This window comes from Pelodiscus sinensis, chromosome 9, assembly GCF_049634645.1.
Source record: "Pelodiscus sinensis isolate JC-2024 chromosome 9, ASM4963464v1, whole genome shotgun sequence".
Taxonomy (NCBI): Eukaryota; Metazoa; Chordata; order Testudines; family Trionychidae; genus Pelodiscus; species Pelodiscus sinensis.
The window spans coordinates 42,971,558-42,984,934 of NC_134719.1; the positions used below are offsets into that span (position 1 = coordinate 42,971,558).

Sequence of the window (13,377 nt, forward strand, 5' to 3'; positions counted from 1 at the left end):
CCCCACGTGTAGGCTGACTCTTCAAGTCCACTTCTGATTCCAAGCTGAGGCATTATTCTCGTTGAAGCCCGAGATTTTAAATGCTCACCCCTCTGGACCAAAAAGAGGACGCAAAGGGAAGGGGGAGGGGGGCGTAGCAGGAGATATTATCGGTGTCATCAGGGACTTGTGCAAATGGCAGGCGCGGAGATAGGAGGGGAACGAAGCGGCGTTAGGACCGCTCGGCGCGCTCAGGTCTGGAGGTGGTATAAGGTTTGCAATCCCTCTCCTTGCTGGCAGTTGCAGGAGAAGATTGCTTTTAAGTGAAGCGTCCCTGCCACCTCGCCCAGCTTCCATCCCCCTACCGCGCGTCCTGCCCTCAAGTTTGAGCGCGCCGTGTGCGAGGCCGGGGCGTTGCGGAGGGCGCCCGGGAGGATTCCAGCCGCGAAGAGCCGCGGGCATGTATCGCGCAGCCCAGGGACTGGCCATGTGTCTCTCCGCCCCGCCGCCCGCTTTCCGCGCACTGCCCCTTCTCCTCACTTGAGCCGAGGAATGCGCGCAGCACGCTCCGGCGAACCCGGCAGCAGAGTCTCCTCGGCGCCAGCGCTCCTGATTCCGGCCCGCTCCGAGCACCTGGCAGCGCCCCGCCTAAGGTGAAATGCAAGCGGGGGCCAGCCCGGAGCGCAGCCTTTGCAGCGCAGCCCGCCGCGGAGCGCCCGGGCACGTCCCGCCGCTTCCCCGAGCCCCGGGAAAAGTTTAACGCCAAGAAGCGGCCAGGGCAGGCGGGCGAGCCGACGGACCAGCGCGTGGGAGAGGCGGTGCAGAGGGGCTGGCAGGGCACCCTGAGCGGCTGCTGCGGGCGTGTTCCCGGGGAGCCTGGCTCCCCTTCTGTGAGCTGCCGCTCGCCGAGCTTTGCTGTGGAGCCCGAGGAGTTCCTCCCCCTCCGCCCCGGGCCAGCTCCGCGGGGCAGCTGCGGCTGCAGGCGAGTCGGCAGTTCCCAGGCAGGGAATTCTCCCGCCGGCGGCTCTTCCACTCTTCGGCGTTGACAGCAACTTTTTTTGGGGGGGGGGGGGCGTGCGGCACCCCCTGCCGGGCTCCCCGCGGCGGGGTGAGAGAGGGCACGGCGGGCGGAGCCGCCTCCTACCCCTGCGCCGCTGGCTCCCATGCTCCCGCTGCCGGAGGGGGATGAGGCTGGCCCGGTCCCAGGCAGCGCGGTGCCCGCCCTAGCGAGAGGGATTGCTCCACATGGTGAGTACGGCGACGTGGCCCCTGCCTCGCTCGCGCACCGCTGCCGCCGGCCCCCGCCGCGGGTGGGCGAAGGGCAGGAGTCAGGGCTGGGCCAGCTGGACTTTGCTTTGAAAAACTTGGCTGCGGCGCGGTGGCCGCGCGCGCTGGGTGTGGGGACCCCGCGCGCTGCACCAGGGCAGGGCGCCCGGCGGGAGCGGGGCACAGTGGAGTGAGGTCCGGGGGGGGGGGGGTGCGCACAGTGATAATTGCGCGGCGAGTGTCAATGCAGTTGCCTGTCTCCCCAGCGGCGCGGAGCAGGTGGAGCTACCGCCGCTCCATTGGCCCCCACGTAACCAATGGCGAGGTGTAGCAGGAGGGCGGGGGCGGAATTTCGATAAAAATAGAAACTGCGCCCTCTGCTGTTGCTGTGGGCGCCACGCCGGGGAGCAAGTGGCTGTGGCTGGTGTCTAGAGCGATGCCCCTGTGCTGTGCAAAGGCAGGGACAGGACTAGCGCGTATTTCAAAGGCGCTTTCGGGAAAAGAACCGGCGATAGACGATCGCTTTGTTGGCGAGTCCCGAATGCGCACCTCTAGGCGGCACAGCACTGCTCCTGCTCCTACAAGTCGCTGAACTGTTTCTTATACATGCCATCGAAACTCCTCCGTGGATTGTTGTTGGGTTTTTTCCCCCCAACGGGCTACCTTCCTGCCTCAAACAGCGAATTACATTTCGGTTCACTGTCGTCAATTTCCCGACATGGATATCAGCTGTGCAGTACAAAAAAGATGGAGGGCATTAACTTCAAAGGGGGAGGTAAAAAACTGACTCTGGTCAGGATTGCACAGACTTGTGAAAATGATTGGTTGTTACTTCAGACTTTTTAATTGTTTTTTTTTTAAGTATCAACTAAGAGCTAACAAACTGGCAAAGGAGGGGATGAAAGACTGTTTTTGAAGTGAATTCAGAAGGATTCTGCCAAAAGGGGGTTATTCGCATCAAGCAGTTTGCAGTCCATGAATAAAGATTTTGCTGCAGAAAAAGATATCAGAAATCCAATAAAAATAAGGGTGAAATTGATGGCGTGTAGAATAACCCTAATCCCTGTGGAGCTGGCAGTTCATTTTCAACCAGGAATAATTCCCTTCTTCATATAAGAAATTGCAAACAGTTCACATAATCATTCAAAAGTGAAAAATAACTAATCAAAACCAAACATTTTACTACATACTAAATAGGTAAAGCCAATACAATGAATGGCTCTGCATTCTTGCCTAAAGTTTGTGTTTATAGTGGTTGGCCTTTAATGAATACATTTACCTATTTTGTGCACCAAGATTCAGATATGAAATGAGAATGTGAATGAAATAAGTGGTAGTGATGCTTTTTAAAAGAAAGCAATTTACAGTTTTGCCTCAAGCATAATGCAGCCCAAAGGTTAAAAACTGTGGCCTAGGTAAGACTTCATTTTTTTTTTATATATATATCTACATGGAAAAAATCAAAGGTGACTGTTGGTGCTTTAACGGATGTTTGCCAGACATTTTTCACCAGCTAATGGCAGTAGCCTGATCTCTCGATTTCCTTATCAGCCCTCCACCATTGTGACATTGATAAGGATTGGCTCTAACTTTCTGGTTAAAAATACATAATTTGGCCACAGCACAACTCAAAATCAGGATCCTCTCTTTGGTTGGTTTGGTGTGTGTGGTTTTGTTCTTGTTTTTGTGTGTGTGGTGTTTTTTTTTTTTTTTTTTTTTTTTTTTTTTTTTGCAAATCCTTAACATAATTTTAACTGCTTTGGAAAGTTATATTGAGTACATACCACAATCTGAAGACTTTACTATCATTACGCAATAGACTATCTATGAGTAGTTTTTCGACAAGAGCCTGTGTTACTTTTTCTGTAAACAGTTTTGCAAGTGTTATGCACTTAAGATGATCAAAACAATTTAATTATTGCTACAGAGTTGACGTAACCAATAAGAGATTTACAAAGATTTCACGGGAAGAATTTAATGCAGTTAAAAACTAAGCCTTTTAAATGAAAGTTTCTGAAGTATTTTCATTCCATGCTGAATGTTGCTGATACACTGTAAATGGTAATGTTCACGTGCTGTGTTACGAGACAAAGAAAGCTTTAGGGCACCCAAGCAATTTTTGTAGGCTATTTCAGAATCTTTAGTGTTTTTTTTTTGTAGAACTTCATATTCTATTATTACTTCTTTTTGCTAAAAAAGAGAAGAGAAATTAGATAAAAATGGAATTTGAGGTTCTTCTGAATAAATCCTAGGGTATTTCTGAATCTGTATTTATACTATAGATACAGCTTATCTAAGTTAATAAATTATATAATTAAACGCATGAACATGTTTATTTTGTATATATGAATAACTACATATATTAAAACACAATCCACCAGTTTTCACAAATCACTGTATGTCCGGTTACATAAGTGATAAGTGAAAATATATATCAATTGTATCTTGTAGTATATACACCATATTTTATTCATCTTGAAATATAAGTTAGAAATTGTAACCAAAGCAGACAAAAATCACCTTTACTTGTATTTTATAGGAAACATTAATGTACTCTGTAGATGCAAAACTACAATAGATTTCACTTTAAGTATTTCATATGTTCCTAACTTTATGAAGAACAATTGTCTGAGTTATTTGCTGGTATAAGAAATGCTTAGATGCATAAGATACTAGAATGTGTTATCAGATAACTCTGATTTTTCACCTTTTTTTCTAATTCATGTGCTGCAAAAATGTGCATTTTTCTCAATTTCATGGTCTGACTCTGAATGAACCACTAGTTGCCATTTTATGAAATCCATTGCTTAACAGAGTATTTGGAAACAAATCTATAATGTAAGTGCAGCAACTTCTCACCAAGAGACTTCTGCAACAGGGTGAATGCTAAGCTGTGAGGTGACAATTTTCATAATGAGAAAAATATCATAGTGTGTGTGGGAGGAGGAAAATATTCACAGTGGCCAAAACAGTTACAAGAAGCTGTGTTTACTAGCATATACTAATAAGAATTGACAGCTTCTTTTGTCATAATTAATTACTACTGGAATATACTTTTTGGCTGGAATTGGGTGCAGAGCGGGGAAATTGATCAGTCTATATAATTAAAATGCTGTGTAAGGCTGGACTGACTCAACTGAAAACAGATTAATGTGTGCAAGACTACTTCTACGGAGAATTTTAGTCTTGATCTACTGATGCCCTACATGTAGTATTGCTGATACAGAGGCGCATATACATTTATTATATGGTCACCACTCTATACACAAATTAATATTTTGAAAGAAAGTTGAGACAAGGACTTAAGTATTGTTGCTTCACAGTTGCCCATGGAATGCCAGCTGTTTTTCAGATTGCAGGAGTTAAGGCACATGTGGAAATACAAAGACCTAAATGTTCTACATTTAAGTTCCTTATTGCCAAGAAAGATTAGCTTTAATATACCATGTGCTATTGTTTTAATAAATACAGCTAGCATAATCAGTTTTTCCAGTAGTTTGCAGTTGCTTTTCCTTCATTCGGTGAAGATGTCAGTCTCAGTATGCCAGACCTTATGGATTGTTTCAGTTTAACACAGCAGAATGCATGGTCAGTAGCTGATGAGAGGACTACAGAGTACAGAGGATTTGGGTACAAAAATGTGTCAGTTATAATGTTTGGTGCATTTTATTCCATAGGGCAAAATGTAAGTGTATTCATTAAAACAAATCTTTATATTACCCACAGTTTGCTGTACAGCTTAGAGCTACAAATGGTATTGTTTTCAAGTTAGAAAATTTAATTTTTAATTAATTTTTTTGCAAGGCGTTTTTTTTTTAAAAAAAAAAGCTATCTCTGGAAATAGACAACCGGGAACTAGAAGGCACATAATGAATGATACTGCAGGCATAAATATAATAAAGACAAATTATGTAGCTCTGTTATAAAAGCCTCAGTGACCCATAGCATATGATATTTAATGTGCTTTGGTCAATATCTTTCTCTGTCAATGGGAGCTCATTAAAAGAAGATACTGCAGAGTAACTGAACCATGCCACATTTTTAATACATTAATAATATATTTGTAATATAATGGAAGACTATTAATCACAACTGGTTTTGTGCCAGAAACTTAAGCTATAATTGGCTGCTTCTTGTCAGGAATGTCTGTCACTCAATCCTATATCTTCCCAATACTCAAATATCTTGCCCTCCTCTGCACTTTTTTTGTCAGTGCACTGAATTTGATCAATGTTATAGTCTATAATTCTATGTAATGACTATCATTATGATGCTGGCTTTTTTTTTTTTTTTAATGAGAATTGGTTATATGGTGAGGAGTGTAGCACAGTGGGTGTAGAGATAGCGGCTAGCTTCAGATTTATTTTCAATAGCTATATTTTCAGTTCTGGTTAATATATCTGTTCTCATCTATACCTAGTCCCACTTATTTGTAGACTGGAAGTGACGGCAGGTTGTTGAGGAAAAGAAAAACTAGCAAAGAAAGTATTAAGAAAAGAGTTATATTTCCACTTAAATGAAAGACTAAATTATAGGTTGTTCAAACATAATAACTTATTTCTATACAGCAACGTAACATTCCCTTACTAGTTATACCAGCTTTGCCCAAGCACTAAATTAGTTTTTCTCATCCTTCTTCAATCCTTGAATATGTACTGATTTGTCATGATCATTTAAGACACTTTGAGAGTTTTTATTTAGAAATTAAGAACATTTTTTTCAGGTCATTTCCTTACTTTATAGATGTTGACCTTTGCATTTGAATTATTGTTTTCCCCTCCTAAATAGTTAGACTGGAAAAAGTGGATAGAAACAGTGTAATTTTAATGTTCTTAAAAAGTTGTTTATATTAATTAATTCAAAAATAACAAGTTAAGTGTTTCCAATGAAAAGAGGAAGAATGGAAGATGTTTTAAAGAGCCGTGGAACTTGATTATTTGATTCAAAATGTATTTAATTTTGGGAAAGCGCCTGAATTTTCAGTGTTTTGTAGCAAATTCAGATTTGAAATTTAGAAGTGTTTAGACAAATTGCTAATTATAGCTACATGAAAATTCAGCTATACAACACACTTTCTAGAATATATACCAATTTCCAGCTGTAGGACAACATTTTAAGAAATGAATAGAATAGAAAATTGCAATTGTCCATAAGGCAATTATTGTAAATTACTTTGCTATGGAAACACACTTCAGCCATCTGTTGGCATTTCATAAGTGTGTGTGGCTTATTTCAGTTTAAGATGGTGCATTATTTAAATATACTGAACATGTTTGTGAAATTGCTTTAAAGACAAGTTTTGCCCTTTCTTGAAAATGTGTTTAATAAAACAAAACCTATATGGAAAAAATAACTCCATTATATTTTTATAGCATGGAAAGATTCATCATACTAACTAGAGTGTTAGACTACAGAGGAATGAATTGAGCTGTGCAGTATTATGATTTATAGTTGTCTGTAAATATAAAATTTAAGAGGTAGTTTAGATTGTAAGAGTCAACAAAAGAGTGTAGTTGAATTCACCCTTCTTTTCACCATAGAAGTCAGTTGCTAAAATCTAAAATTTCAGTTAGAATAGGATTGACTGCAAAATGACTTCTTAATTTGTCCTAGTATTTTACGTTTTACCCTCAAAAGAGTTCTGTATATTGTTGTGTGTCTGTTACAGAAATAAACAAGTGGTAGACTAGAAATGTAAAAATAATTAAGAAATCATGGGACTTATGTTAAAAGGGAAATTGTTGATATAATAAGCTAGATGAGCCAGGTGTTAACTTCATCATTAAATGCAATTTAAAAAAGGAGCAAAGCTTTTCCAATATTAATGAAAAAATCCAAACAAACTCATGTGTTCATAATAACTCTCTTATTAAGCTAACAGCAGCATAGAAGGCATTTTGAGCTCTTTGAGGTCCTCATACCCAGAGTAAAAATGCACACAAGTAGTTGTCATCTCTTTGTCAGTATAATAAAAGATCCACTCTGCTGTTCTCCTTAGTGGTTTATGTTTCCCCCGCCTCATTGGTTATAAAATATGAGAAATGTTTAAGTTCTATAGTTTGCCTTTGAGGTTTTGCCAAGATGGAAATGTCATTTTTGAAGCAAAAACCTGTAGCTCACCTGAAATGCTATAAATCTGTCTTTGTTAGAGAAGAGTTAAATCCTTCATGTCAAAATACTTTTCACTATGAATGATTTTGGTAGTTTGTTCGTTCTAGCAAACCACCCACAGTAAAGGTTATCTATATTACACCAATTTGCTTTATATTGCATCAACCCTCCAAAATGTCAACATAACACATATTTTATAATGCATTGATTCTTGGACAATAACTCTCATTCTTATTGTTTCTAAAAGGGTGTTGGTGCCAGAAGAAAAGAATGATTGATGGGAAACAGACACCAGGCTGTAGACACTCATCCTTTTGCTTCAGATACTGATTTCTCAGTACGTCTGGATATCCCTTGTGAGCTGTGAACACAGAGGATCACCTGGGGTTATCAACGGTACAAGTGAAGTTCTGGAACTTTGCTAAATTATCTGCTCTCGGACATCTTTTACAAAACGCTCTGATAGACACATAATAAGACAAAGGACAAGCTTCAGATTTATGTGAAAAGCTGTTGTTTGAATATATTATGCTTCCACCAAAGTCTTCAACTTAGTAAAGCAAGTACCATATTCTAATGCTTCACATTCAGTTGTGGAACCTGTTTTACAAGATACATATCTAAATATATGTGTATATATATTTATAATCTATAGACTGTCCTTATATCAATACTGGTTATACTTATCAAGGCAGTTTCCAAGGATTTAGAGATGTATTTGTCAAGATTCCTGTCACTTCATGCCCTTTGGGTTACTGTATCCTCAGTGATGCAGCACTATCCATCAGTATGGGGACATTATGACGTATGTAAGACTCAGATTTACACGGAAGAAGGCAAAGTTTGGGATTACATGGCTTGTCAGCCAGAAGCCAAAGACATGATCAAATATGTGAAAGTGACCCTGGATCCCCCTGATATAACTTGTGGAGATCCCCCTGAGTCCTTCTGTGCAATGGTAAGGCAAATTTTTCAATGTTTTGTTTTTGTTTTTGTTTTTTTGCTATATAATTTTCAGGGTATATTTCTGTAAAAGGCAGATGCCGAGTGGAAATCCCCAATTAGTTTAAGATTCAGGCAGAATTACATAATAGTATGAACTTTGTAAGTATGAAAGGCTTCCAAGAAACCAAGTACAGTAATAAGAAATAAGCTATCTTCACATTAGGCTATAGGGTAAGTGGGTTCACTTAGCTAGACCCCAGTGCTGTTTCACTTGAAATGAATAGCAGTGTGTGCAATGGACTTAAATGAAAACGGCTTCAAGCAGTAACCTTTCATGTGGATGTATTTGTCTGGATTATTTGTGAAAAAGAGTTTGGTGGCTTGTTTTCAATGCGTTCACACTATCAAACTACTATAATGTAGTGTAATGTGTAGGCTTTTATTGGGCAGAGTCTCCTATTCGAATATTGCAGATTTAAGAGGGGAATGCATTGGCAGCATTTTCAGGGAAGTATGCACAGTGCTAAGCATTGCTACTTAATGCTTTGCTATTGTGAGTCATAAATGATCACAGCTGTGTTTATAAACAGCATTAAAAGACACACCATTAGCTAGGGTCTGATTTTTTTTTTTTTTTTCAGAGGTGTGGAGTACCTGCATGTGCCTGTGACTTTAATTAGATTTGTCGGTGACCAGCACTTATAAAAATCATACCCAGTGGTCTTAAGTCAGGCTTTTTTGCATCTGAGGCCTATAAAAACATTGCACTTGGTAAATTGTTTGCCAGCTATGATGTAGTAGGTGCTATGTATGTGCCAAAATATTACACCTGAGTAAATCTGTATGCATAGATACTTGCCAGATCATGTCCTAGGAGAATTTTAATGTTAGAGGAAATTTTCAGCTTGTAGAGGACTTTTTTCCATACATCATTAGAAAATTAATTTTCTTTCAGTAGAATGTTAATTTCTGTTGGAAACTATTTTTTCTTGATAGGAACATGTAGCTTTGAAGTATAAATCATATACATGGTTCATTTTATTAGATGGTATCAGTAAAGCAATATAAATGTGTATAATTTTAGCCAATAATTTAGCTCTGGGAAATTAATGAATTCCCATAAATAGGCTTGCTGTAAATTGATATAACCTAGTAAATATCTTCTTTGCCTGTATATTATCTGTATAGAGATCATTATAACTCTGTGACAAACAGCTCTTTTCTGAGGAAATTAACTTTTGAATGGCTTATGGCATCAGTTTCAACCCCCAGTAGTGTTGAAGGTGTTCAGGTCCAACCACATATGCATATTTAGGATGTTGTATACATGCCCACTCTCACCACATACATTATGCTGATATCATATAAGAAGAAATTACATTGGTTTTGTGCCGTTTGATTGAACCACTTGCTCTCTGCCCACTAATCCATCCCTACTGACACTGCTTCAAACAAACACCATTAATATTGTAATACACTGGCAAGTTATGTTTAATATTTCCTTCTGTCTTCCTAGTCAGGCTCTCCGCTTGAGTAATACGGTCACATGTCAGACCTTCTGGAAAGCTGACTGATTGGCTAGAATCTAACCCTTTTAATATATTTTTTAATTCCATTACTAAATCCTGGTTCATAATGAAGCCCGTCTCAGACTTGAGCTAGAAAAACCCCTAGTGGCTGCTGCTCTAGTTCACATATACAACTGTCATCTGAAGAAGTGGGTTGTGCCCACAAAATTTCATGATTCTATCTACATTTTTTGTTAGTCTCTGAGGTGCTGCAGGACCATTTGTTGGGTTTTTTTCTGTTACAGGCTAACACTGCTACCCCTCTAAGACAACTGAGATTGTTGTGAACTTGTGTATAAAGCTGAAATGACAATATAAAAATATGATTTGATCTTTGTGTTTAGACAGATATGGCTGTCACAGCCCAATTCAACACCCCGGTGGCCTAAAAATGGTAAAATTATCTGCAATTATCTGCAGCCTGAAGCTAATTTTCAGGATAGGTTAAATAGAAGCTTTGAAAAGAAGCTTGCAGATGGAAGAAGTCATCTGCATTTGTACAATTTATGGAGCAGAAGTGCTGATGAAAGTAGAAATTTGAGCCCTAGAGTACTCCTCTGGATTTCATAGCCAATCAAAACTAAATTAAGAAACAAAGATTATTAAAAAGTCTTCTGTGCATGTAATTCTGGCATAATATTATGAGGTGGACATTAAATGTTTCCCTCTGAGACTTTCAGCATCATTAATGCAGCATGCCTTTAATTACAAGTAGACTCATATTACTAAAAAAAAAAGAGGAAATAAAGTACTCTGTGGTGTAGTTAACAGTGCCATTATTATGTTTACTGAAATAATTAAAAGAAGGGATATCATTCTTCTCAGTCACTTATAAGTCAAAATGTGAAATGAAAATAGATTTTCTTTTGGAAACACACTTATGTATGTAGCATAACTGAATGTAACAATTTAATGCAGTACTGTAGAAATATTAAGTATAATTCCACCTAGCGGAATTGCTAGCAGATGTGCTATTGTGTGAAGGCTTTTTTTTCCCTTTTTCCTGATTGCAAATATTAAGGTACAGATTCTACTCTCACTTCTATCTGTGCTATCCTAAGTGTGAGATTATATGGGATTTTTGGGGGGATAATGTTAAGGATGTAATAGATTGCTTAACGTGAATCTTCATACATGTACATATGAAGAGAATATATGAACTTGAAAGTCTTTATATACTATGAACTTGAAAGTCTTTATATACATTACCTGAATTCAGTTTTTCATACCTTTTTAATGCTTAGGTTTGATTAACAGTAATCAAACTTAGCAGGGTTTATAAAAGTACCTTAAATTCAGATAAAGTTTTTTGCCTTGGAATTTCCTATTATTTTAAGAAATATTTTATTATACACTCTAGTAAAATTAGGAAATACATTATGTCCACCGTGAGATTGTAGGGATTTTCTACCAACCCCTTTCACCCTCATGTAGAAGCCAACGACAATATCATTTCTTGAATTTACTAGACCATGAGGACTGTACCAGAGTAGAGTGACTAGCCCTTTTGGAACGGGTGAGAAGAAGGTGACCGTATATCTGTCTAGCAGATGGCTAGATTTGGCCAGCCAGTAGAGGGCATACACACTGTAGCCTTATCAGGGATGACACAATAGTGGCACTCTTTTCCATGTGAAGGAACTCTAGGCGGTGGTGTGCCTGTCTTGTAGATCCCAATGTGCAAGTGAAACGTTATTCTTATGGGGGGAAAAAAAGTGAATGTATGTAATGACAGTACAGGTTGCACCTCTCTTGTCCAGCACCATCTGTGATCCGGCATTATATTAGTTAGTCAGATGTGCACTTATGTCAAAATGTATGTGGCCAATTTTCCTGCGGTCCCATAAAGTTTGTTTACAGCCACCAGTCCTGGCTCTTGGTGTTCTGTGCTGTTGTTTAGCTTTAATTTACCCCTTAATGTCTTTTAAGCAGTGGAAGTGTTGGCAATACTGCTAGACAATATTGACCTCACGTGGTTCGGTAAATTCTCTGTCCGAACTGGTAAGGTCCCAAGGATGCTGGGCTAAAGACGTTCTACCTGTAGAAACAAAAGTTGGCTTAGTGGTACCAGTAGGACATTTCTTTCCTTCGCAATCAAAGGCAGCTGGAAAAAATCAAAATTTAAGACTCAGGTTACAAGGAAATCAAATTTGGCTTTCATTTATTAACACGTTTCAGGGCTCACTTGTGAAATACTGACAGGAATCTGTCAATTTGAGTTTAGTTTCAAATTTACTTTCCAAATTAGAAGCTAAGCAGAAATGTGCTGATGGAATTTTTAATTTGCTAAACTGTCTGTCTTTCAATCAAAGCAGGGTTTTCTAAATCAAATTACCCTCTCAGTGTTTGCACATTCCTGCAGTTTTTTACAGTGCAGACACTGCACCATTGCACAAGTGCATAACGAGGTACTGGAAAGTGTGCTTTAATGTTGGTTGTTTATAGCTTTGTTTTTCTTTTCAATATGTCAGATTCACTTTGACCATTGTAGCTAACACTTTCAGAGTTAGTAGCTGATTACCACAATAACTGTAGATCTGAACAAGACAAGGCATTGTAGTGTCCCCATATAAACATTCAGAAGACACAAGAAAAAATTAACAGAAAATTGTTAGTGCTCTTACCACCTGCACTCTTACAAGCTGCGTATTGTAACTAGTTTACTAGACAGATTAGCAGTAGGCATACACATTTTTATTTTGTTAGACTTAACCAGCCGAGCAATGTAATTCTTATTCAGATTGTCTAAAATACTCATAGGAAACTTTTTAATAGTAGTTTTCATAACTACAGCTTAATTCTGTCCACAAACACACTTACAGACAGCTTTGTAACTGATTTTAAACATAGGGTACATGCACTCGGCAGTCAAAGGCGTGAGTGTAGCTCATGTAGACATAGCTGAGTTAGCATGAGTACCAATAGCCATGAAGCACTGGCAGCATAGGCCTTAGTATGAGCTAGCTGCCATATAAGTACCTATGGTCCTGCATGGGCTTGTACAACTAGGATTGTCAGGGGTCTGGTATTGAACCAGACAGCCCAGTCTTTGCGCCTTGTGTCCATTTAAAAAAAATTCAGACAATGTCCGGTATTTTGTTTTTTTTTCCCCCCCGAGACGGAAGACTGCTTAGGACATGTGCTGCAGTTGATGCTGGTTGGAGTGGAGGAAGAGGGGAGTGGTCTGGGAATTAAAGGGGCCGCAGCAGCATTTCGGCTGCTCCCTTTTTTTTTTTTTTTTTTTGTGCTCAACTTTTCCTGGTTTTTTTTTTTTTTTTTTTTTTTTTTGGAGGGGAAGGGGGTGGTTCGGTGGTTTTTGTGAAACCATCTGGCAACTCTATGTACAACCCATGCAGCCTTGGTTTCCTTGCTGTGGGCTCACTCTAGCTACATTAAAACTAGCTTGCATATGTCTCCACGTGCTGCAGGCACATCTCCAAATGCAGGATAGACATACCCATAGTTTGCATCCAGTTATTACAAAGGCAGCAAGAGGGGTGGGGAAATG

The 13,377-nt window shown here is 39.5% G+C and overlaps 1 protein-coding gene across 10 annotated transcripts in view; it reads left to right on the forward strand.

Moving 5' to 3' along the window:
* Nucleotides 1-228: 228 nt before the first annotated feature.
* The window catches only part of NTNG1 (netrin G1), a 254,309-nt gene continuing 241,160 nt past the window's right edge, over nucleotides 229-13,377 (forward strand). For 2 of the 10 annotated variants that reach the window (XM_075936643.1, XM_075936636.1), the window contains exons 1-2: nucleotides 230-1,227; nucleotides 7,604-8,314. In XM_075936643.1, coding sequence (XP_075792758.1) covers nucleotides 8,069-8,314 — 246 coding nt within the window. In that variant the 5' untranslated portion in view covers nucleotides 230-1,227; nucleotides 7,604-8,068. Of the gene's footprint in view, nucleotides 1,228-1,259; nucleotides 2,021-7,603; nucleotides 8,315-13,377 lie in introns of those variants that run through there. The other 8 variants (XM_075936638.1, XM_075936637.1, XM_075936639.1 and 5 more) reach the window with 6 other exon arrangements.